The sequence below is a fragment of the Nicotiana tomentosiformis genome, chromosome 1 (genome assembly GCF_000390325.3).
Source record: "Nicotiana tomentosiformis chromosome 1, ASM39032v3, whole genome shotgun sequence".
NCBI classification, from domain to species: domain Eukaryota; kingdom Viridiplantae; phylum Streptophyta; class Magnoliopsida; order Solanales; family Solanaceae; genus Nicotiana; species Nicotiana tomentosiformis.
The window spans coordinates 138,790,195-138,818,078 of NC_090812.1; the positions used below are offsets into that span (position 1 = coordinate 138,790,195).

The 27,884-nt window shown below is 39.2% G+C and overlaps 1 protein-coding gene across 1 annotated transcript in view; it reads left to right on the plus strand.

Moving 5' to 3' along the window:
* The first annotated feature begins 466 nt into the window (after positions 1-466).
* LOC138910520 (uncharacterized) overlaps positions 467-27,884 on the plus strand; it is a 53,506-nt gene continuing 26,088 nt past the window's right edge. The window contains exon 1 of the mRNA XM_070201765.1: positions 467-580. Within this exon, the coding sequence (XP_070057866.1) occupies positions 467-580 (114 nt within the window). The remainder of the gene's footprint in view (positions 581-27,884) is intronic.

Sequence of the window (27,884 nt, forward strand, 5' to 3'; positions counted from 1 at the left end):
AATACACATAAGTAAAGCATCAAATAGGGGAAACAGGCTAAAATACCCAAAATAATCGGTCGGGTCATTATAGATCTATGAAGAAATTTGATGCCATTTGGGCCATTATTGATAGACTAACCAAGTTCGCGCATTTTATACTGGTGTTGACCATATACACTTTTGAGAAGTTGGCACAGATCTACATTAAGAATATTGTTCGTTTGCATGGTAGGCCTATTTCTATCATTTTGGATTGAGTAACTCAGTTCACATCTCACTTTTGGATGACTTATTAGTATGAGTTGGGTACGCAGGTGGAGGTTAGTATGGCATTTCACCTACAAACGGATGGTCAGTCTGAGTGGACTATTCAGTTGTGGAGGATATGTTGAGAGCCTATATTATTGATTTTTGAGCCTATTTGGATTAGTTCCTACCATTGGCAGCATTTGCTTACAACAATAGCTATCAGCTCAACATTAAGATGGCACCATATGACGCCATATATGGTAGGCGGTGTCGTTCTACAATTGGTTTGTTTGAGCCTGGTGAGGCTAGGATGTTGGACATGAAATTGGTTCGTGATGCGTTGAAGAAGGTGAAGTTGATTAGGATCGTCTTTGGACAATGCGGGATAAGAAGAAGAGTTATGCGGACACGAAGGTCCGTGATATAGCATTTATGGAGGGTGAAAAGGTACTTTTGAAACTTTCTCCTATGACGGTTGAGATAATATTTGGGAAGAAGGAAAATTTGAGCCCGGGTTCATTGGTTCGTTCGAATTGCTAGAGAGGGTTGATGAGGTTGCTTATATGTTTGTATTGCCTCCGAGCCTAGTAAGGGTATATTCAGTATTTCACATTTTGAGGCTTCGGAAGTATCATGAAGATAAGTCACATGTTTTGAACTTCAGCACAGTACATGAAAATTTGACTTATGAAGAAGAACCAGTAGCTATTTTAAATAGGCAGGTTCGGAAGTTGAGATCTAAGGAGATTTCTTCCGTGAAAGTGCTTTTGAAAGGGCAATCGACTGAGGAAGATACTTGGGAGTCCGAGTCTGATATGAGGAGTAGATATCTGCATCTTTTTGCTAGTTTAGTCTCATTTATATTTCCATTCAAGAACGAATGTTTCTTTTAGAGGTAGAAAATGTAACGACCCGATAGGTTATTTTTAGTGCTAGCGCTCCATTTCGTGATTTGAGATTTTGAATAGCTTCATTTGATATTCTATGACTTGTGTGCATAATTTGTTTCAATTTTTAAAAAGGTTTAGATGTGTTTTGGAAGAGAAAATCTTATTCGAATCAGTGTTTTGACAATTCGTGTATGTTTGTATGATGATTTTGCACTTGTACATATGTTTTGTTTGGGTCCCTAGTGACCCGAGGCTGTTTCAACACTTTAGTTGAAAGTTGAAAAAATTTAAACTTATGAACATTAAAATTTGGGTTTGATGGTTGATTCTTGATTTTGATATTTTGACACCTTGAACAAGTCTGTATAGACTATATAGACTAGTTAGGATTATTGTACGGAGTCTGGGGGGCCTGGTGTAGGGGTGTTTTCCGCCAATTTTTGCTCTTATTACAAAATATGGTCTGCTAATGTGCAGCAGACCTTTGGGGAATGCGGAGCTAAACTCGCATTCGTGGAGTGTATTTTGGGCAAGGGAATTTTGTAAATCGCGAACGCGGTGGTGGGGCCACGAATGCGAAAGCTTGGAGGGACTGACCTTTGCGAACACAATACAGCCTTCGTGAATGCCGGAAAACATGGAGATCCAAAACCTCAATTTAAGGTCAGATCTTGAAACTAATCACATATTTGGATTCGAGAAAAAATGGGTAGCCGGAATTGGTCTTGATTTCAAATTTCGATCACGTGGGCCCGATTGACTTTTTGTTAACTTTTCCTAATTGGATAAAGATTGAACCTTTTTTACATGAGGATGATTCCTAAGGTTTGTTTTGACTTATTTAAGTGTTGTTGACTAGATTCGAATGGTTTGGAGTCTTGTTTTAAAGAAAAAGGTATTGGAGTGTTGAACTTGATCTGAAAAAAGGTAAGTATCTTGGTTAACCTTTGATTGAATAGGTCGTATTTGGTTTAGTTGCTACGTGCTAATTTTGTTGGGATGGCGTATATGCAAGGTGACGAGTGCATATGTGTTTTTTATGGTTACAGACTAACCAACTCATTATTATATTGTTAGAGTACCCCTAGGATCAAGAGGTACGAACTCCGTAGCTATTTAATATCAGAATTGAAAAACTACAAAACTTTTTTTAGTGGAAACAGAGGCTACTTCCAGATAACTCTTATAGATGTCTCTCGGGGGAATCCAATATTGATTTCCCTCTATTTATTTGTGGATCAGCAGCATTTTGTACATCGATTTCATCTTCTTTGTGTATATTCCCTTGGTAAGGTCCCATTATCTTCTAAACATCTATTGAGGTTTTAGCAGCTTCTACTACCTTAGTACCTTGCATAGAATGCTCAGCTCGCTCAGCTTCATTAATGTTTTCCATTTCTGGGCAATTTATTTTGTTGTGTCACTTGCTTTGCCCTTCTCTTTCTTCTTGGTTATTCAAACTGCTTGGCTTCCTATAGTTTACCAGTCATGCCCTATTGTGAAGCAATTTTCACAAAATTCGGGGGGGGGTGCAATTCTCCGATGACATCCGCAATTAATGCACAATCTCATTTCTCTGCTTCTTTGTTAACATCATTGAACAACTATGTTACCATCTGTCAATTTTGGAGTAATATACGTTAAGGATGTCCCATTACTTACTACATAGTTACCTACATAGCCCTTGAGGCTTCTATTAGGTCTTCTTCTCCTACATCAATTTAGGTTTGCTTAGCATTCTTAGGATTTGCTTAACCCATTTTCTCTATGTTCACTAGATTACTTTCTCTTCCTACCGAATTGCCCTTGCCTCAGGTCAAATTTCTCCCAATTCCTGCATCTTCAATGGTGAAACACTCAATTGCAATGTCACAGCTCAAAATCCCCAACTAACTGGTTGTGATGGTGCATAACCCCACTTGCTAGGAAAATTAACGTTTAACAATAATAATAGAAGTTGAATTAAATATTTAACAGCATAATATCATAAATAAAGAGTAAAAAACTCCTAAATCAACATGATAAGTCTAAAGCCAATACAACTGTCATAAACACCTCCCAAGACTAGTATCACTGGGTACATGAGCTTATTAATAATACTAAATACAAAGTCTGAAATAAAGTGCAATAATGTCTGATACAATAAATAGTAACAAAGATACGGAAGGTGATTCCAGAGTCTACGAACGGGTATGCAACACTACCTTAAGTCTACCAGATATCCAAGCTAATCAAACCTTGGGACTTCGCTAAGATCAACGCCTGAAGTTGCACAATAAGTGTAGAATTGTAGTATGAGTATAACAGACACAATATACTCAGTAAGTATCGAGTCTAACCCCAACAAGGAAATGACGAAGCTAAGACAAGACACCTACTATATAAATATGTGCAGTTAATAAACACGACAAATAACTAGAGAAATAACAAGAAAAATAATAAGAAGAAATAGCTAGAAGAAGTATGAGGAATAGTGAAAAAATCAAATAAGATAAATAACGACCATGTTTTCTTTAATAACACAACCAAGCCTTTCATAACAACTCAAATTCAAGAGAACGAAACAGTAACCATGAATCAACATAGCCAAGTCCATCCGCATAATAAAAGCAAGGAGCAAAGGATATCATATCAAATAGTACGACAATACCCTTGGTACGTTTACCTCTCATCCTCACCGGCAGGGAAACACCCTTCGTGCATATATATACATATCACTCTTCCTCATCAAATGTGAAATATCCTTCGTTCAATAATAATGAAGTCAAGAAGCACACAAACACCCTTCGTGCATAATTACTCTTCCTCTCAAGCACGGAATCGCCCTTCGTACAATTTATTCTTCCTCATCAAGCATATACAAAAATAAAATACCAAGCCTGGTAGGAAGCATAAATAACATCAAAAAGAGTAATTAAACATAACACACCATGTGAGAGATAATCATAACTTTGTACCAATAGGCGCGCCAACGTATCAAGAACCATAATGTTCAATTATCTCAATAAAACTTAAACATAGTTATTATAATATATGTGAATAATCAAGATGTTCCATGAACTATTTAAAGCATATGAGAAATAATGAATGAAGCAAACAAGATATGAATAAGGTTATCTACCCGTATGCTTTAGCCATGGCAAACGCATATACACTCATCACTATGTATATGTGCCGCCACCAACATAATTAGCACGTAGAAAATAGACCCAAGTACAACCTAATTCCCTCAAATCAAGGTCAATCATGATACTTACCTCTTTTTGGAACAAATTAACTTTTCAATTTCCTTTAGAACAAGCCTCCAAACAACTTGAATTTAGTCAAATAATACTTAAATAAGTCAAAATAAGCTTAAAGAACCCTCCTAATACTAAAAAGGTTTGACATTCATCATATTCGAAAAACGTCAACAAAAATTCAATCCCCGCCCATGTGGTCAAAATCCTAAATCAAGACCAAATCCCGATTATCCATTCTTTCCCGAGTCCAAATATGTAATTTATTTCAAGATCTGATCTCAAATCGAGGTTTAAACCTCCAACATTAACTATCTTAAATTTTTACCTAAAATAATCAAGACCAATTCCCGATTATCCATTCTTTTTCGAGTCCAAATATATAATTTGTTTAGAGATCCGACCTCAAATCGAGGTCTAAATCTCCAACATTAACTATCTTAAGTTTTTACCTAAAATCCTATTTCTACTCCTTTTTTAAAAAAGCAAATATGCATTGTGCCTACGACTAGTTTTTATATATATCCAAAACCAAAACAAAGAAGTATGAAGTCCCACAAAAATGTAGGCGCATAAAATATGAAAAATACATACTTCCTATTACCAAAATAGATCATGTGGTGCTCAACCTTGGTATTACAATTTGAACTAGAGCATAATTAGATAAATGATGAACAAACTAGCCAAATGGCTGCATTGAGTATGTCCAACAAAATGAATAAGAAAGCAATCTTCGACTGTTGTCTTCCCTCCAAAGCACGTGAGCCTGGACATGTCCATGCCTTGTCCCCTTTACCAAACGGTTCCTTATGTTGTGTACAAGATGTATTAGTACAAGTTTGTCTCGCTTCAAATTCGGGGAGCGCGACCGGCGCTCAACCGAGTGAACCCGACCGAGCAAGCCTGTTAGATTTTCTTTTACCCAAACTCATCCATGAATAAAGAGGAGATGTACTCCATTAATCAAACATTGAAAAGATTTCATTAACAACTCCCATTTCACTTCCATTAGCAGCTTCATTCATAACTTCCAAAATATTACAAGTTTATAAATATGATGATAAATATGTTTGCCAAATACCAACCTTTCTAGTTCAATTCCCAACATCGACTACCACTCACAACCTGTCTACGGAGCCTCTAAGTACAACACAAGAGTAGTATGGAAGTGTCGACAATAAGGCCCCGGCTATACCTCAAAACACAATGAACAACTCGAATGACATCATGCCCGGAATAAAGTAAGGCTCACCAAAACCTGCTGAATAGAGAGCGACTGGTAACGAGGACCAAAGCTGCCCGTTGATAAACAACCTGCATCCATTAAAAATACAACGCCCCCGGCAAAATGAACGTTAGTACATATGGAATAGTACTAGTATGTAAAGCTAAATGTGATCTTTCAAAATAGAATGCCAACATAAAAGAGGAAAACCATGGAAACAACAATCAACAATCAATGATATCTAATTTCCAACTTAAAACATAATAATTTCCAAAATATGAAGATAACACTCTGAAGTGATAATCAAAATATGATGATAATATATATTTTTGGTTGGGAGATCTTTAGCATCGAAATATCACTGTTCACAATATCACCTTTTACAATATCAATATTCACAATACCCATACCACCATACTTTTAGCACGTAGTCTGATCACGACCCGATCGGCTAGGCCATCTTATTAGACACATCAACCATAATCACTCTCAATACCAATACTATCGTACTTTTAACACGGAGTCAGATCACGATCCGATCGGTTAGGCCATCTCATTAGAGACATCAACCACAATCACAATTTCAATTACAATTTCAAGCAAAATCACCACCATGTGTGCGGCATGGCGTCCGATCAAGGGGAATAATTTTATCCCACTTTCTATGAATCAATCTCATCCCAATTAAGGGGAATAATTTTATCAATCAATATCATCCCAATTAAGGAGAATAATTTATCACATCAATTTCATCCCAAATAAAGGGAATAATTTTATCACATCAATCTCATCCCAAATAAGGGAAATAATTTTATCACATCAATCTCATCCCAAATAAGAGGAATAATTCATAAAAAAAAATTACATAGGTACAAATATATTTACCTCATCATCTTTCACATTGTATGAATCTCCACTAGTATTTTCAACCAATAACAACAACAATATTCCCTTGGTTCTTTTGGCCATTCACAAGATTCTTTATTCAAGGCACAGTGGTCGTATTTGATATTCCACACTTTTATTTCTTCCCTCTTATGTATCATCATCATAAATATCAACATATATAATATTCCGGAAATCACAACTTTAAGTTCATTAGAAATGAAAAATTTAAGCACAATAGATTTCTTTCCGAGAAATAGAGTAAAATAATTGGCAATTGATGCGCAAATTAAAATCATCAACAAGTAACACACAATTTATTCTTGAAATACTTTTCCCCAAAAAGAAAAGGGCAATACACAATTTTCACACACAAATATGTAAGAACGCAAAACATATTAAAAACACTCCTAAAGCATAGCATTAGTTAGGATAGACACATTTGGGCATGACTTGAATACATAAGCTTTTAAGCAAATCTATTTTAAAAAGTCAATTCGGAATAGTTGAATTAAAGCTCATTTCATAATCTTTCTCACATCATCTTATTTCATTAGCACCATTGACCACAAGTATAACTTTCACTCTTGGCACGTTGGACACACTTTATATCCCCAATTCATTAATTCCACTTCTAATCATCTTTATAGATTATCAACCATAAGACATTTTCAATCAAGACTTTAATTACACATATGAGCAATTAAGAATCTTACGCATATTGGGATTTTCTCATACAATTTGGCATCATAACCTTCATTTGAAACACGACTCAAAGACATAGTATTTTAATGCACATATCATTCTTGAACACATTTCCAAAGAATAACATAATGTGATAGGAACATTCATAACACGTTTTGAATACATAATTCTCGACTCTTTGCTTATTCGGGACAATCGAATTTATTCGGAACCTCTCGAAACATAGAATAAGGAACTTGATACAACCATACTTGAAACTTATAGGAACATCATGGAATTCAATTCTAAGAGAGTAGTTTAGCCAACATACCTCGCTTTGAGCTTTTCTTTAATTACTACAGCGTTCCAAAAATTCTAGCAATCCCAATCTATTTTGAGACATAACAAAATCGAACACAAATTAGGAAGATATTCATGGTTTCAGCTCATTTGAGCATTTTATCAAACACTAGGTGTGCATATTTGGCTACAAGATTTCTTTCATTTCACAACCTAATCTTTACTTATTTAAGCTCAACAATCTTCGCACAAACTTTATTGGTATATATATATATATATATATATATATATATATATATATATATATATATATATATATATATATATATATATATATATATATATATATATATATATATATATATAATACTCTCACACCCAAGAATCATACTTCTCATAACCTACTTTTAATCCAAATCCCAAAATTTAAGGGTAGGGAGTAGAATCTTACCTATTAGATAAAGATCTTGTGAAATCTTCAAGCCTTGAGCAAGAATTGATGAATAAAATAGCTAGATCTTCTCTTTCTCTCTCTAAGATAGCTCTCTCTTCTATCTAAAAAATCACATTTTACCTTCTAAAATGACCCCCTAAGGCCTTATATCAAAATTGGATCGGATATGAAAATTTCCAAAAATGACCCCCGTAGTCAATTATGTGGTGTAATTGTGTTATAGCATAATCATTTTGTGGGTAGCAGAATTGATTATGTGGGCAGCATAATCAATTATTCTATAGCATAATCAATTATGCAGCAGCACAATAGTTTTTGCAAAATTTGTCTGTCTCTGCTCCACTTTGCGATACTTATGCGGTCCGCAGAACTATTTTGCGGTCGCAAAATTGATCGCAGATCCAGCCTTTGGAAATTAGTTCATAACTTCTTGTAGGAGTGTCCAAATGATGAACGGTTTGAAGCGTTAGAAACTAGACTCAAAGAGATTTCATTTGATAAGTTTTCCATCACATAACACCTTATATATTTGTATATATACCCATTCAAAGTTTAGTCTTGTGCGTACCCATTTGAAACTTTAGTCTATCATGAAATTTTCAACTTGACTTGGACTTAGGGCTTTCCTTAGACACCACATCACTTATAATGTGCCTCGTACACTAATTATCATATCCATTTGATATCCATCATCTCAATAGTCTTCGTCTGTACATAAAATAATATAATTAGCGCACATCGACTTTCTTAATAGCGCTTAAGTACTTCGAAATTTTCCGGGGTGTTACATTTTCCCCTACTTAAGAACATTCGTTCTCAAATATTTTAAAAGTCACTTATAATAATAGAGTTACCATCCTTTTAACTCCAACCATTATGCATAGGCACTTATGACTACATGGGTCTTATACTTCCTTTCCAAAATTTAAACTTATGACCCTTAAAATTTGGCTATCTTTACAAATTCAAAAAAATTTTGACAGAGTTTTCCCTGTAACTGGGCCTATCCACCTGTCAGAGAATCAACAAAATCACCATATTAACACATCCACAACTCAACAAAGCATCACAGTGTATATCAATATCACTAATCTCATCATTACAGGCATTATATTATCAAGAGTGATATCTGGACATGAACTGCACATTTTAAATCATAACACATAGAAAGTACCTTTCAAATCACAGTTATTTGACTATACACTCAAGAGAGAATATTTTATTTCCTTAACACTTTTGGCCCTCAAGGTGGCCTCCTCGACCTACAGACTTCGCCATAACACATTAACGGAGGAAATCTCAACTCTCGGACTTATCCAACAAGGATAGCAAATAGTTGCTCCTCATAATCCAATTATCCATTAACTTCGCCTTCTTAGACGTAGACATATGAAACACTGGGTACACAGAGAACAATAATAGAAAAACATCATACTCATAGTTTGGCCTATTTCCTTCAAGATTTCATAAGGCCTAATGTAACGACACATACTTTACCTTTATTAACAATTCACATAGCATTCTCATGGAGAAAATATTGAGAATAACCCGTTCACTTTCTTCAACTCTAAATATCTACGCCGAACATCCAAACTAAACGATTAGCGACCTGCAACAATTAGTCTAAGATGTGCTAGCTTGAATATGACCATAAAATTTCCTATCCAATATATTTGATCACAGGATGACGCTTCTTCTTTGACATGTTTGAATTCTTCAATCCCCATAGGTTACTACCAATAAGAACAATGAGGTTCGAGATTTGGCTGGAATTATTCAAGACTCCACCAACGTGCCGAGAAGGGTATTTAAGAGGTTATATTTTAAGAGACATAAGGGTGACCACCAATAGTGCTGCCACGATTAATCATTATGACAAAATCATCGATTCAACAAGTGAAGCATAGACTTGCCTAGTAGGCATTAACAATGTAGGAAAAATCAGTTTAACTCGAAATGAGAATATTCTGACACCCTGAATGTGATATGGGTTTCAAAATACATGAAATTACATTATGCTCCTAACGGAAGCTAGCACAGGGGATCTATGCTACAAGCCCATGAGGATGAAAAGGAAGTTGAACACTTGTGAGATTTTATCATTCTGATGGCTTAACCTTCACAATAGCTAATCCTATATGAGAGGACTAGAGATACAACAAACAAGTGAGATCATGTAGCTAGGACATCTTATTTTTGGGATGAAATCATGTATTGGTTAGAGAGAATGAATGCTTTGCTATGAGATAGACATGTTTTTGCCATAATAACTATCAAGTTGCAATACAATGCCACTTCATGGGCAACTACAATACTAGGAACAAAGTGAGTTATTCACTGAGGCATGATCTAGGTGGACATGAAAGTCATACTGAGATGGGAAAACAAAAAGATCTTCCTGCGACGGATTTGTGAAAATCTCAAATTTCCCAGAAACTTTTATGATTGTGCATGTATAAGCACAAGTGTGTAAATGTTATTCATTCAAATCAAAAGGTTCTGTAAGAAATTCATCAGGTATAGTCCCTTGTTGAGAATTTAGGAAAGAAAGTGGAAAGTATTAATCCTAGAGTTATAACTCAATTCAAGGACATAATTATAGAGCTCAAATCCACAGGAGGTTGTAAATAAGAGAATTTGTGATAGAGTGGCTTCACGAATAATGCGTTTGTTCAGAAAGTAAGTACATGCAATGTTTTGAGATTCAACGTTTTGGTTAAGACCATATTTGTGTAGGCTCTTCAATATGGATGTACATATACAACAAGAAAAATAATGTGGTGTTCATAATGATGTACTTAGGAGTGGCTTACTTAATAACTTTAGATTGACAGGCCAGTACCTTAATTGATGCCCCTCTACTCCACATCAAATCATACATTAGTACCATAGTGACATACCCCCGAATGACATCTCATACACTTCACACAATGAGGATGGGGTCCGGTAAACTGACTCGCCCCACTTACCTGATATTTACCCTTTTTGCATACATCATAAGCATTCTCCTTAGTCTTCCTCCAAGACTTCATGGCGGGAGTAACAATCTCTACAACAGCTCATTGTATGGACTTTTGGAATTGCCTAGATCTACCACCCCTAACACGCTTCTGAGCATACTCACAACATGACGCAAAATATTTTCGCCCGTATATCGGGCAGACCAGGATAGGTGTATCTAACCTAAGGGCATTTTTTCTTCTTGTGCCCCCTCTTTCCACAAGCATAACATGTTTCAAGAATCATCTAACATAAACCCGAGTGGCTCTTCTTTCATATCAAACATTCCGGCTTATTGATACCAATAATCCTCTTTCATTTCTTAGGTGCTCTCACCACATAATCTGGTGGCGTGGTGAAATTAAACACTTCCCCTAGCAATTGGTTCTTTCATTCCCTCCTCGATGCCTCGAACCCGTGGGTTACTCATATGGAAAATGAGGCATGAAGAGGAATTTGGCTTCCTATCTTGAGCTCTATCGCACGATCTGGAGTATCAAAGAAGTGAGAAATTCCTAAATGTCCAAGTAGCCTCCTCATTATAGATCTGGTCAACAACACACCGATAAGAAGGACTCTACTAGACAAGGCTCCGAGACATCCTACGACACTTTAAAACCTTAGGCTCTGATACCAAGTTTGTCACGCCCCAAACTCGGAGAGCGCGACCGGTGCTCAACCGAGTGAACCCGACCGAGCAAGCCTGTTATATTTTCTTCTACCCAAACTTATCCATGAATAAAGAGGAGATGCTCCATTAATCAAACATTGAGAAGATTCCACTAACAACTCCCATTTCACTTCCATTAGCAGTTTCATTCATAACTTCCAAAATATTACAAGTTTATAAATATGATAAAAAATATGTTTGCCAAATACCAACCTTTCTAGTTCAATTCCCAACATCGACTATCACCCACAACCTGTCTACGGAGCCTCTAAGTAAAACACAAGAGTAGTATGGAAGTGCCGGCAATAAGGCCCCCACTATAACTCAAAACATAATTTACAACTCGAATGACATCAGGCCCGGAATAGAGTAGAGCTCACCAAAACCTGCTGAATAGAGAGAGTCTGCTAACGGGGACCAAAGCTGCCCGCTCATAAACCACCTGCATCCATTAAAGATGCAGCGCCCCCGGCAAAAGGGACGTTAGTACATATACAATAGTACTCGTATGTAAAGCCAACTGTCCTCTTTCAAAATAGAATGCCAAAATAAAAGGGAAAAATCATGGAAACAACAATCAACAATCAATGATATCCAATTTCCAACTTAAAACATAATAATTTTCAAAATATGAAGATAACACTGTGAAGGGATAATCAAAATATGATGATAATACATATTTTTGGTTGGGAGATCATTAGCATCGAAATATCACTGTTCACAATATCACCTTTTACAATACTAATATTCACAATACCAATAACACCGTACTTTTAGCACGTAGTCTGATCACGACCCGATCGGCTAGGCCATCTCATTAGAGACATCAATCACAATCACTCTCAATACAAATACCACCGTACTTTTAACACGGAGTCCGATCACGACCCGATCGGCTAGGCCATCTCATTAGAGACATCAACCACAATCACAATTTTAATTATAATTTCCAGCACAATCACCACCATGCGTGCGACATGGCGTCCGATCACGACCCGATCAGCTAGGCCGTCTTGCCACAATGTCGTGTGGATCGACATCATCCTTTTCTATCAATCAATATCATCCCAATTAAGGAGAATAATTTATCACATCAATTTCATCCCAAATAAAGGGAATAATTTTATCACATCAATCTCATCCCAAATAAGGTGGAATAATTTTATCACATCAATCTCATCCCAAATAAGGGGAATAATTTTATCATACCAATCTCATCCCAAATAAGGGGAATAATTCACAAAAAAATAACATAGGTACAAATGTATTTACTTCATCATCTTTCACATTGTATGAATCTCCACTAGTATTTTCAACGAATAACAACAACAATATTCTCTGACTCTTTTTGCCATTCACAAGATTCTTTATTCAAGGCACGGTGGCCGTATTTGATATTCCACACTTTTGTTTCTTCCCTCTCATGTATTACCATCATAAATATCAACATATATAATATTCCGAAAATCTCAACTTTAAGTTCATTAGAAATGAACAATTTAAGCACAATAGATTTCTTTCCGAGAAATCGAGTAAAATAATTGGCAATTGATGCGCAAGTTAAAATCATCAACAAGTAACACACAATTTATTTTTGAAATACTTTTCCCCAAAAAAAGGGCAATACACAATTTTCACCCACAAATATGTAAGAACGCAAAACACATTGAAAATACTCCCAAAGCATAGCATTAATTAGGATAGACACATTTGGGCATGACTTGAGTACATAAGCTTTTAGGCAAATCTATTTTCGAAGTCAATTCGGAATAGTTGAATTAAAGCTCATTTCATAATCTTTCTCGCATCATCTTATTTCATTGGCACCATTGGCCACAAGTATAACTTTTACTCTTGGCACATTGACCACACTTTATATCCCCAATTCACTTATTTCACTTCCAACCATCTTTATAGATTATCAATAATAAGACATTTCCAATCAAGACTTTAGGTACACATATGAGCAATTAAGAGTCTTAAGTATATTGGGATTTTCTCACACAATTTGGCATCATAACCTTCATTTGAAACATGACTCAAAGACATAGCATTTTAATGCACATATCATTCTTGAACACACTCCCAAAGGATAACATAATGTGATAGGAACATTCATAATATGTTTTGAATACAGAATTCTCGACTCTTTGCTTATTCGGGATAATCAAATTTATTGGGAACATCTCGAAACATAGAATAAGGAACTTGGTACAACCATACTTGAAACTTATGGGAATATCATGGAATTCAATTCTAAGAGAGTAGTTTAGCCAATATACCTCGCTTTGAGCTTTCCTTTAATTACTACAACATTCTGAAAATTCTAGCAATCCCAATCTATTTTGAGACATAACAAAATTGAACATAAATTAGGAAGATATTCATGGTTTCAGCTCATTTGAGCATTTTATCAAACACTAGGTGTGCAAATTTGGATACAAGGTTCTTCTACAAGATTTTCTTCATTCCACAACCCAATCTTTACATATTTAAGCTCAACAATCTTTCCACAAATCTTATTGGTACATACATGCATACATAATACTCTCACACCCAAGAATCATACTTCTCATGACCTACTTTTAATCTAAATCCTGAAATTTAAGGCTAGGTAGTAGAATCTTATCTATTAGATGAAGATCTTGTGAAATCTTCAAGCCTTGAGAAAGAATTGATGAATAAAATAGCTAGGTCTTCTCTTTCTCTCTCTAAGATAGCTCTCTCTCTTCTCTCTAAAAAAATCACATTTTACCTTCTAAAATGACCCCTAAAGCCTTATATCAAAATTGGATCGGATATGAAAATTTCCAAAAATGATACCCGAAGTCAATTATGTGGTGCAATTGTGCCATAGCATAATCGTTTTGTGGGCAACAGAATTGATTATGTGGGCAACATAATCAATTGTGCTATAGCATAATCAATTATGCGGCAGCATAATCAATTATGTGGCAGCATAATCAATTATGCGGCAGCATAATAGTTTTTTCAAAATTTGTCCGTCTCTGCTCCACTTTGCGATACGTATGCGGTCCGCGGAACCGTTTTGTGGTCGCGAAATTGACCGCAGATCCAGCCTTTGGGAATTAGTTTATAACCTCTTGTAGGAGTGTCCAAATGACGAACGGTTTGAAGAGTTAGAAACTCGACTCGAAGAGCTTTCATTTGATAGGTTGTCCATCATATAACTCCTTATATATTTGTAGATATGCTCGTTCAAAGTTTAGTCTTGTGCGTACCCATTTAAAACTTTAGTCTATCATGAAATTTCCAACTTGACTTGGACTTAGGGCTCTCCTTAGACCCCACATCACTTATAATATGCCCCGTACACGTATTATCATATCCAATTGATATCTATCATATTAATAGTCTTCGTCTGCTCATAAAATAATATAATTAGCGCACATCGACTTTCTTAATAGCGCTTAAGTACTTCGAAATTTTCCGGGGTATTACAATGTTGCCATTGTAACAGCCCAAACCATGCGCAACAGTAGCCAATACCACTGTCTAGTATAGTGGTGCAATTCTGGGCAAGTGATTTGTCATTAACATTTTGTGTGTCATCCATGTGAATTTCCATGGACTCCAATCATGATATACTTCCTTAGGTAGTCCGAAAAATGTGTAAGGTGAGCATTCCAATCGCATGGCCACTGGTGAAACCAAAAACACCCTCCAAATGCCAACACATTGAGTTTTAGACTTTATCAAATTTCTGTGCAATGAAATCTTCAAGCGGGCAGATCTGGATGTCGTCCCTAGTAGAGTAGTATTCATTCCTGCTTCCAAAAAGGTGTGAAACATAACGGGACACTGGACTTCTTGTTTGAGCAGCATCACATGATCAAAATTGGACATGAAGTCAAGTCCACCAATGCAAAAACCTAGCAGCTCATTTGGTAATTCAAATCCATGCTTATGCCGCTTATGCCTTCCATTGACACTCCCCCAATGGAATGAGCACCAGGTGGTAATACTATACATTGAAAAAGAGCCAATAAGTATGGCATGTACACAGTAATGATTCCTGTAAGAAAAGAACACAATGCTAGTAATAAAAAAGGCCATCTCTCCTTCACAAGGATTTGAGCATGATGGTCATGCCCGCTAATTATCCTCCATCAAGATTCTACTCTTTCCCTCCTCACCTCCTAGCTGCTTGCAACTCTTATCCTCAAGAAAGGACATTGAAGTTTATCATTATTCATAATTCTTCTCCCTTGTGCATCCAATTGAGCAAAACATTCACACTCAATTGGACCAATGTCAAGAGCACAGTTGGCCAGGTGATCATCCAATTTGTTTCCCTCTCAAAATATATGTGAGACCCTAGCGTTGTAATTCATTCAACAGCTTCTTTATCTCCTTCGCATGTTCAGTAATTAACCATGGTGCACTCCAAGTACCCTCAATCACATTCTAAAGTAACATCGAATCATTTTCCAACCAAATGTGAGTAAAGTGATGATTTATGCAACCTTAAAGCCTCCAGAATTGCAATAGTCTTAGCCTCATGTATCTCCTTTCTATATGCATATTTCGCATTCCATGCTCATCTCTCGAACAAAAGCCAATAGCACTTCTACCTGAATTCCCCCTAGAAGCATCATCAGTATTGACTTTAATCCATCCGTCCATAGGTAGTTCCCATAACACCTTGTTGATCATCAATCTTGGAGTATAGTGCTTCATTATATGCAACAAATCCATCCACCTATGAGGTACATTTTAAATGCCTGGCTTTCTAACTTTAACAAGTGCTTGAATTGTAGAAGAAATTTGATAAATAACTCTACTAATATATACACATCCCCATGCTTCTGACTATTTTTTCTCTTTCACAATTTTCAAACAATAATAGAAGTTAAAGCTTGAAAGATTGGTTTAAGACTAGAAGTCCAGCATTTAACTACTGGTTGATGCAAGCTTAGACCATCCAAAGATAATCCTTCCAAAGAGAAGAAGTAAGACCATACCCTAGAGGCGCATATGACCTGAAGAAGACATGTGTCATGGTTTTCTCTTCTGGATTCACACAACACCAATACTTAGAAGGCATATAATATCATATTCTCCTATTTCTACTCTTTGAAATCCTAGATTTAGGGATACAAATATATAAAAATTTAAGAAAATAAATCAAAACTAAGTTAAGATTACTAACCTTTAAAATTGAAAAGAAAATCCTCTCAAAAATGTTCTCCTTACGTAGTCTAGGTCTCAAAAATAGAATAAAATGAGCTAATCTCGAAGTCATTCCCTTTTACCCAACTGCAAATGTCGTAATTACGAATTATTGTATGCAAATGCAACATCACAAATGCGATAACTTGGTTCACATTTGCGAACAAGCATCGGAGCAGAAATCGCATTTGTAACCTGGCCTTTCCAAATGCGATCATCACAATTGCGGCCAATTGTTGTCCTCGCAATTGTGATCCTCCCCCTAGGCTTAGCTCCTTCGCAAAGGAGAGCCTGCATTCGCAAATGCGATTGCGATACAGCCTAAGCTCTCCCTAGTCTCGCAAATGTAAGCCAACATTCGAAAATGTGGACCTTGCATTTGCAAACATGTTATCGCAATTACGACAACAACAACACCAGCTATGGAAAAACTTGTCAAAATAGACTGAAACCAATACGAAACTCATCCGAGCCCCCGGGGCTCCAGTCCAAACATACAAATAAGTATACAAATCTCACACGAACTCGATCGTAGGCTCAAAACATCTAAAACAACATCAAAAACTAAGAATCAAGCATCAAAACTCATGGATTTCAAATGTTCATAACTTAATTTTCAACTTTCAACTATAAGCGCCTCGGTCATTCGAAACCCAAACCAAACATACGTACAATTCCAGAATATTCATACGAACCTACCAGAATCGTCAAAATACCTATTCGAAGTTGTTTACCAAGAATGTTGACTATGGTCCACTCCAACAATATTAAGGATCTAAACATTTCGAAAATTAAAATGAAGCACGCATATAAGTCATAAAAAATCAAAGGAAACTATTCAAGGCCTCAAATTACGAAACAGAAGGATAGAACTCAAAAAGACCTATCGGATTGTTATATGCAACCGTTGTATAACTGCATTATTTGATTATTGCAGTCTGTTGGTTGTTACACGAGTTGATTGAGTGGTCACCGCTGGTGTTATCATCTCCTATTTTATTTCTCCTGCCTTACGACTCTTAAATTGAACCCTAGAGCTAATTGAGCTTACAATAGTCACTATAGGATTCTTCCTTCTCCTCCCATGACCTTGACCTCCTCCAGCCATGGAAAAACTCGATCGACGCACATTATACTAACCTATGCCGAAGGCATGAGCGATGAGAGAGAATGAAGAGTTTCTTTGATTGTACCAATTTTGAAGTGTTGTTTATATATGTGATATATACTAGTTGAAAATGTGATTAGATTTGTTAGAGAACTTCAATTATTATTATTGTTATTATATATAAAAAAACATAATTTTCACCTTCACTTTTATTTTATTTTTTATTTGTTGTTATAATGATATGAATTGAACATTGTGTACGGGTAAAATCGGGGATAATGTTATTCATGACTTTCTGGTAAAGAAACGAGAGAGAAGCATGATCTGCGTAACCTCGAGTAAGGCCGAAGGGTTCCTCGTTTCTGGAATTGGAGAGGATGGATTGCGCACCCAGAATCGGGTACGATTAAATATCAAATCCGAGTAGAATGAAGTTCCGGGACCAAGGAAAGAATGAAATGGTTTAGCACGATGGGTAGGGAGATGTAATATCCGCCCTCAGCCAGATATTACGGCGCAAATCCCATTCAATAATAATGGCAGATCGACATTGACCGAAAAAAGAAGATTTTTACCTTATTTAGACTTGTACAAGGATTGAAATTTCTCTACTATATAAAGGGCAGAACTTTTATATTTTAAATAATTGTGTACACACATATCAAAGCAATAAAGTTCAATTTTGTCTTCTAGTTGTTTTTCAAAAATGTTCTTCAGTTCCCTTTTTTTTAGTTACAACCGAGCCAATATCGAGGGCTCAATCAGAGCCAATCTCAATGTTCAACTTAAAGCCATGCTCAATTATTCCATTGCATTTGTTTGATCATTTTATCTATATTTAATTTAATTATTTGAGGTTCTTATATCATTCGTATTAAATTAAATCACATATTTTTTATGCCGCGAACAAATTTAATTATTACTCATTTTTAAGGGTAAACGGTTTGGCTCTCATCGTGGGGCCAAGGATAATGGTGGTGATTAATAAGAATCTCCATAACGCACCCTATATTACACTTGTACTTTCAAGTTTGATTTCAGGTTAACCTAAGGATATCAAATCCTCAGTCCGCTCACTTGAACGTTGACGCCGAGTCGGGCCACCATGGTGAAACCACTAATGCGGTACCTAGTAATGGCGTGCCCCCTGTTGATCCCAATGGTGCCCCAGTCGCTGACCCGGTCGACGCTAAGTCACATGTTGCCATCAACATCAATCTGCCAACTGACCCCAAAAAACAGCATTCGCGGAGCACCCCGACTATCGACTCGAGAAGCACCCGAAGGGGAAGGTGATGGGGTCAGCTTGTTATTGATTTTCGAAAAGTTGCAAGCTTAGCAAGATGTAATAGCACAGTTGCAGACCCAAAGTCACGTCCCTAACAGGATCGAGCCCAAGCGAGTCAGGGAAAACACTCGAAGGGATGAACAAATTGCCGTGGAACCGGACGAATTCGGACTTGGGGAAATTTCCAAGGTGATGAGGATGCTCGAAGCATTGACAAAGCGGGTGGAGTCCGGTGAGAAAAAGATAGAGGCCAATGACAAGAAGGTGAAAACTTATAATTCCAGGGTCGATCAGATCCCGGGAGCGCCTCCAATATTGAAGGGGTCGTATTCCAAAAAATTCATTCAAAAGCCTTTCCCCCCAAAGCGGCACCGAAGCCGATTCGGAACGCCCGACATTCCCAAGTATAATGGGACCACAGATCCAAAAGATCATGTAACCTCCTATACATGCGCAATCAAGGGGAACGACCTAGAAGACGACGAGATCGAATCGATGTTATTGAAGAAATTTGGGGAAATGTTTCCAAAGGGGCGATGATGTGGTATCACAACCTGCCTCCTAATTCTATTGATTCATTTTGCTATGCTCACGGATGCTATTGTAAACACCCACGCTGGCACCATAGAGGTCGAGACGAGGAAGTCGGACCTTTTCAAATTCAAGCAAAAAGATAATGAGATACATAGGGAGTTCGTGTCGAGGTTCCAGATGGAACGAATGGACCTGCCTCCAGTCGGGGATGATTGGGCCATTCAGGAATTTACTCAAGGGCTCAACCCCGGAAGTTCCGTGACTTCTCAACAATTGAAGCAAAACTTGGTGTAGTACCCGGCGGTCAATTGGGCTGACATCCATAACAGGTATCAATCAAAGATTAGAGTCGAGAACGACCAACTAGGGGCCTCCTCAGGGTCTGTTTACCCCCAACAGAGTGAATGACAGGTCTAAGAGAATCATAGACCAAGAGCAAAGGCTGGTCCGAGATTGGTACCAGCCATACGGCTCGGATCGGAGGGGAAACAAGAGAAATGATCAAGGACCGAGCAATTAAGGCTTGATGAGCAAAAACAGTTTTGAAAGTCGCTCGAGGGGAAGGAAGCGCCGAGATTATTGGAGTACAACTTCAATGTGGATGCTGCAAGTATAGCGTCGTCCATAGGAAGCATCAAAGAGACAAAGTGGCCTAGACCACTACAGTCTGATCCCGCCCGGAGAGATCACAGCTTGGTGTGTAAGTACCATGGTACTCACGGTCATATAACCGAAGATTGTCGACAGCTAAGGGAAGAAGCAGCTCAATTATTCAACAATGGGCACCTTCGAGAATTCCTAAGCGAACGAGCCAAAATTTATTTCAGAAATAGGGACACCAACAATTAGGTCGAACAAGAGGAGCCCCAACACGTGATCAACATGATCATTGGGGGAGTGTATGTCCCCCAAGGGCCAATAATAAACATACTAAAGTTTATATCATAAGGAAAAAATGCACCCCGGGATTATGTCCCGAAAGGGGCCATCTCGTTTAGTGATGAAAATGCCGAGGGTATCATCCAGCCTCACAACGATACACTGGTAATATTCAGACTTATCAATAAATATCGAGTTAAATGTGTGTTGATTAATCCAGGTAGCTCGCCAACATCAACTGATGAAGGATCATAGAACAACTGGGATTGTTGGACCAAATCGTACAGGCGATCCGGGTATTGAACAGATTCAACATGGAGTGCGAGACAACGAAGGGTGAGGAAACTTTACCGGTAAACACTGTCGGGACCACCCAAGAAATAAATTTCTATGTGATCGAGTGGGATATGAGGTGCAACGCCTTGTTCGGAAGGCCATGGGTTGACAGCATGAGAGCTTGCCTTCAACCTTACATCAGGCATTCAAATTTCCCACTCCAGGGGGAGTCAAAATAGTCTGCAGGGAACAGCCAGGCGCAAAGGAGATGTTTGTTGTCGATGAAGTAATCCTGATGTCCGCGGTTTCGACATCAAAAAGCAAGGAGCTGGCTGAAAAAAAGGAAACCAAATAGCAATCAATGATCCCGACCTCAACTGGGCCGGAATAATAGGAGGAGCACATAGCGGACGAAGAGGATGATTACGTAATCCTGAGATATTTTACAGCACCCGATCACACCGATGCCACAAAGTCAACAATCGAGGAATTGGAGCAGGTTATACTGATTGAGCACCTACCGGATCGAAAGGTATACCTGGGCATGGGACTAACTCCCGAGCTCACGAAAAACCTTACTGATTTTCTTAAAGCTAATGCCAATTTTTTCGCCTGGTCCCATTTAGATATGATAGGGATCCCACTGGAGGTAACAACTCACAAATTGAGCCTAGATTCAAAGTTCCATCCGTTCAAATAAAAGAGAAGACCGCGGTCAGAGATCAAACACGCGTTCATCAAAGACGGGGTATCCAAACTTTTGAAAATAGGTTCCATCCGGGAAGTTAATTACCCGGATTGGTTAGCTAAAGTAGTAGTAATACCTAAAAAATGAAACAAACTTAGAATATATGTAGATTATAAGGATCTAAACAAGGCGTGTCTGAAGGATTCATTCCCTTTGCCTAACATCAATCCAATGATCGATGCGGTGGCCGGACATGAGATACTGAGTTTTCTCGACGCTTATTCCGGGTACAACCAAATTCAGATAGACCCCGACGATCAAGAAAAGACTTCCTTCATAACGTGATGTCTGATGTCGTTTGGGCTAAAGAACACTGGTGCCACATACCAACGCTTAGTTAACCGGATGTTCGAAGAACAAATAGGGAAATCAATGGAGGTTTATATTGACGATATGTTGGTTAAGTGCCTGTGAGCAGAGGACCATTTGAAATATTTGCAGGAAAACTTTGACATATTGAGGGAGTACAACATGAAGCTAAACCCGAAGAAGTGTGCATTCGGGGTTAGCTCAAGAAAGTTCCACGGGTTCATGGCATCTAACAATGGAATAGAGATCAACCCGGACAAAATAAAAGATATCACCGTAGTTGACAACGTTAAGGCAGTACAAAGACTGACCGGGCGGATAGCCGCATTGGCCGAGTTTATTTCGAGATCGTCAGATAAGAGCCACCGGTTTTTCTCTTTAGTGAAAAGGAAGAACGACTTCTCTTGGACCCCGGAGTGACAACGAGCTTTAGAAGAACTCAAGTGATACGTATCGAGCCCTTCCTTGTTGCACACTTCAAAGGCGGACGAATAGCTATACCTCTACTTGGCGATTTCCAAGGTGGCGGTAAGTGTTGCCCTGGTCTGGGAAGAAAAAGGTACGCAATTTCCTATTTATTATATTAGTAAAACCTTAGAAGATGCCGAAACAAGGTATCCACACTTAGAAAAATTAGCCCTCGCCTTATTAGGCGCTTCTAGGAAATAAGAATCGTACTTTCAATATCACCCCATATGTGTTGTGACCTGGTACCTGCTGAGGAATGTTATGCATAAACTCGAGCTCTCGGGTCGGTTGACCAAATGGGCCGTAGAAATTAGCGGGTACGATATGGAGTACAAACCCTGAACTGCCATAAAATCTAAGATTTTTGTGGACTTCTTGGCCGACTTTATGTCGGCTTTGATCCCCGAGGTTGAGAAGGAATTACTGCTCACTTCGAGGACTAGCTCGGGGATCTGGACCCTATTCATGGACGGTGCTTCCAACGTGAAAGGGTATGGATTGGGCATCGTATTAAAACCACCTGCGGGTAACGTAATAAGACAGTCTATTAGTACTGTAAAATTGACTAACAACAAAGCCGAATATGAGGCTATGATTGTAGGTCTAGAACTGGCTAAGAGCCTGGGGGCCGAAGTGATCGAGGCTAAATGTGACTCCCTCCTTGTCGTCAACCAAGCCAACGAGACGTTTGAAGTAAAAGAGGAACATATGCGAAGATACTAGGATATGTTGCAGGTGACATTACACCAATTCAAGGAATGGACTCTACAGCACGTACCTCGGGATCAAATAATAAGGCTGATGCATTGGCCAATTTGGGGTCGTCAATCGACTCTGATTAATTCGACTCCGAAGTAGTAGTACAGTTGATGAACTTGGTGGTAGAAGAAGGTCACGCCGAGGTAAACTCGACAAGCTTAACTTGGGGCTGGAGAAAATAATACATAGACTACCTGGAGAAAGGAAAAATTGCCATCGGATCCCAAGGAGTGAGGGTCCCTACGTACTAAAGCTGCCAGGTTCGGCTTGGTCGAGGGAAAATTGTATATAAGATCCTTTTTCGGGCCACTAGCTAGGTGCTTGGGTCCGAGGGAGACCGACTATGCCGTGAGAGAAGTACACGAGGGTACTTATGGAAACCATTCGGGAGCGGAATCCTTGGTAAGAATATTGATCAGATCCGGTTATTACTGGAACAAGATGGAGAAGGATGCGAAAAACTTCGTTCGTAAAGGTAACGAATGCCAAAGGCACGCCCCGATGATTTATCAACCAGGGGAAATGTTTCACTCGATCCTATCGCCGTGGCTGTTTATGAAATGTAGGATGAACATCATTGGTCCCTTGCCATGGGCGCCCGGTAAAGCCTAATACATAATACTCATGACCGATTATTTCTCCAGGTGGGTCGAAGCTCAGGCGTTCGAAAAGGTTTGAGAGAAAGAGGTCATCGACTTTATCTAGGATCATATAATATGTTGATTCGTGATACCGGCTGATATCGCTTGCGACAACGGGAAGCAGTTCATCGGTAGCAAGGTAAGTAAGTTTCTCGAAGACCAAAAAATTAAAAATATCTTATCAACATCTTACCACCCTAGTGGGAACGGTCAAGCGGAGTCAACAAACAAAACTATAATCCAAAACTTGAAGAAGAGATTGACCGATTCGGAGGGAATGTGGAAAGAAATCTTGCCCGAAGTCTTGTGGGCATATCGAACGACTTCAAAGTCAAGCACCGGTGCGACCCCGTACTCTTTAGTCTACGGCGCGGAAGCTCTAATTCTGGTCGAAGTGGGGGAACTAAGACTAAGGTTCTAGTACGCTACCGAGGTGTCAAATGGCGAGGCCATAGCCATGAGCTTAGACTTATCGGAGAAGTCGCCCTAGTCCGGTTAGCTACCCAAAAGCAGCGAATGGGGAGGTACTACAACCGAAGGGCTCACCTTCGACATTTCCAAGTTGGGGACTTGGTATTAAGGAAGGTTACGCTACACACCAAGAACCCAAATGACGGTAAACTAGACCTGAATTGGGAAGGTCCGTATAGAGTTGCTAGTATAACCGGGAAAGGTTCATATAAGCTCGAGTCAGAGAACGGTGTACAGCTACCGAACAATTGGAATGTGAAACACTTAAAGTTTTACTACTCCTAAGCTACGAACACAATTTCCTTTGAAATTTGTTATGCTTTGGACTAACTCATGTAGGTATTCGGTCGAGGATAAATTTGACAATTAGGTCTGAAAGTACGTATTGTACTCTTTTTTTCTTGGACCGGTTTTTCCCAAAGTGGTTTTACGGGAAAGTTTTTAACGAGGAAAGCGTAAAACGTGCTACCTTAGTTTTGAAGATCGGCCTTAGGTCGGAATTGCTAACCACCCATACTAGACCGATAGTATTCGAGCCCTCACGAGCTCAGTCCCAAATCTGGGGGAGCCATTACGCCCTATGTTAGGATCCTTAGAAGGCATTCTTATTTGATATTAAAAGACAAGGCTTGATTATTAGAATTCATTTTTAAGGGTCAAAAGATCAAACGAACCGTACCCGTGTATCTCATTCTTGCCATAGCAGAAAGCTTCTGCACCTTTGATCATGTACTCTATATGCAAAGTAATGAAAGAAATTTTCCCTCTATATTTCATCACTTCCCATTTGCACCATCGATATATTCATTGAGTTATTTAGAACAAATAATGGATCCAAAATCCTAGAGCCCACGGGCTTTCCCTAGTCGGGGACTGTTGTCCGATAATAAGATCAGATAGCTCGAGCTATCGAATCCCGGAGGCACCAAGCCTATTAGGTAGGGCCCAAAAATAAAAGGCTACGACCAATTTAAAATGGCTCGGAGACGTCCAAATTCGTACTTAGAAAGTAAGGTCCTTACATATGATTAAAACCTACTAAAAAAGGTCACCCTCGGCAAAACACCATTGTGTCCGATTGAAACATTCAAGTATCTTAAAGTTTTTGTTTTTATCAGATATTCTGAAGCTTAAGAAACTCAGAGTTGTTATCGAAACCAGGCCTTATTCGGGCTTTGGGGAACGAGCACTCTAAATTATGTCCAATTTTATGCTAGGCATTAATGACATTCTTCAAATAAAAAGTTGCAAACAGATACTGAAAAGTAAAAGACACAGTATAAACAAAGGGAAAATTTTATATATATTCCAAAAATATTTACTAAGGCATGGTAAAACGTACTCAATAAACAACAAAAATGTACAAAAGAAAACGAAAAATAAACTAAGGAATCTCGGCCTATTCTTTACCAGAGCTCGATTCACTATCAGAACCCTCGGGCTCATATATCTCTTTAGCCTCGGCCTCTAGTCCTTCGCCTCTTCAATCTCGGCCGATAGATCGAACCCCCGAGCGTGAATCTCTTCGAGGGTCTCCTCCGAGATAACCACTTTATATATTCGGCCTTTGCTATTAAGCAGGCCTTGGCTATTTCCAAGTCGTTCTTGTATTGGGCCAGCATATCCTATACCTCGGAGGATTCGGTCGAAGCTGCCTCTAACTTGGACTTCAATGCGGTATACTCCCGACCGAAGTCGCCCCGTTCCGAAATGGTCGAACCCAGTTGTGCTCGGAGCTCATCATTCAGCCGAGACCCCTTGTCAGCCTTATCCTTCATCACCCTGAGCTGGTCCTTGACTGATGCCAAATCCTCTTTGGTAGCCTCCTTTTCCGAGGCCAGAAGGTCCATCATGCTCCTCAACGTCTCAGCCAAAGCTTTGAGCTCGTTCAACTCGGCTCGGAGCTGGTCGATCAAGTATATCTTCTCTTGGACCTACGAGGTTGCGGCGTTAGCTACTTTGCTTAACCTCTCATTATTAATCTCAAATATCCTTACCTTCCCGCCCAGTACGACATGCTCCCGTTTCACCGACGAGGCCTAATATTGAGCTTTTACAATCTCAGCTTGGAGAATGGGGTGGTCCTTGAGTGCCTCGTCTGTTTGCTCGCTGAGAGCTTTGTACATGTCCTTCTATCGGATTTGCTCCTTGAGCGTGAACTCAACCTGACTCACTTCCATCCTAGAGCGATGGAAGCTTTCATGATGAAGCACCGAGGCCTGAAAAACAAATTGATGAGATCATGAAGATACGTTAAGGTTAAATGAGCTACGTGAAGGACACAAAGAAAGAGAAGCATACCCCGTTCAGTGCTTGTTGTGCCTCATTGAAGAGGCTCGGTGCGCTAACCTCGTTCATCTTCGCCTGATCCTTTTCGGTCAGCAAGCAGTGAAGATAGCTGGACATGCTAACCGGTCCGGACAGCACCCGGGAATTCGTCGAGATCGTAAATACGACTGTTCTTTTGCAGCCGGGATCCATGCTCATAGTGGGGAACTGCTTCACCAGCTTCGGGCTCGTGCTTGGCCCCCTGATTCCGACAACACATCTTTTTTCGGGATCTCAAGTTGACCGAACCTGGAGTAGTCCTCCAATGCACCGATGTCCACACCTTCAAAGAACAGGTTGAAGGCCTCGTCTGCGGCCCCTGATGTCTTGTTTGGTTTCTCTTTGATGGCCTGAGCCTCATCAAATAAAGACTCTGTGTAAGACGATGACTCCGTGATGTCAATGACATCGGCAGCTTCTCTCGGAGCGGGAGTAGCTTCTCGGGAGGCCGTGGCCACTGGCTTTTCTTCGGGCTCCTAAGCCAAAGATAGTTCGACCTCTCGGTCACTACCCCCCGATGCTGCCCGCTCTTCTTCATACAATGGTCGTCCCATGGGCGACGAACTCTACGTCATCATCTTCAGGATAGTCCCTAAGCCGGTAAAGGGAATCGGGGTCTGGTACCCTGGCCCGGGTACTCTTTTCGTTACTCTTTCGGACCCGGACCGCTACCCTCTTCTTTTTGGACTTGGCGTCCGCATTCGGGGAACCCGAAGACTTCCTCTTTCTTCTCTTTTTCTCTTCCTTCTTCGCAGCGGCCTTAGGCTTTCCCAAAGCGAAGGATTTAGTAGGTGAGGATGAAGCCTCGTCCTTGTCCACTGCCCGGAGCTTAGTGGTCTTGGGCAAACCTACGAAAGGAAGAGAAGGACTTAGTAAAAATGATAGTTAAATATAAAAGGAAAACTTGATCGGGGTGGAACACTCACCATGGGAACGGGCCTCCCACTTTCCCTTCGAGAGTTTGCGCCATTCGCGTTCGAAGTACAATAGTTGTTTGCAGATCCCCTCGACCCACTCTTTGAAGCGGGGAACTGTGTTAGGACTCGGGCAACCGCTGCATGATGGGAGAACTAGGCGATGAGAAAGAAGAACAAAAATCCAAAAGGAATTCCAAAGACTCAAACAGAAGAAGAATTTACGGGCTAGGTTTCACATTTTAGGGAACAATAGGAACTCGGGGGCAATGAGATATTCGATTTTCATCCGAACGAATCTCCCCTGCCATCCTCAACCCCTATCTTCGTCAATGCTCGAGAATGGAGCTTTCTTTGCCTGACGAACGAGCTTGATTAATCCCCCTCAGA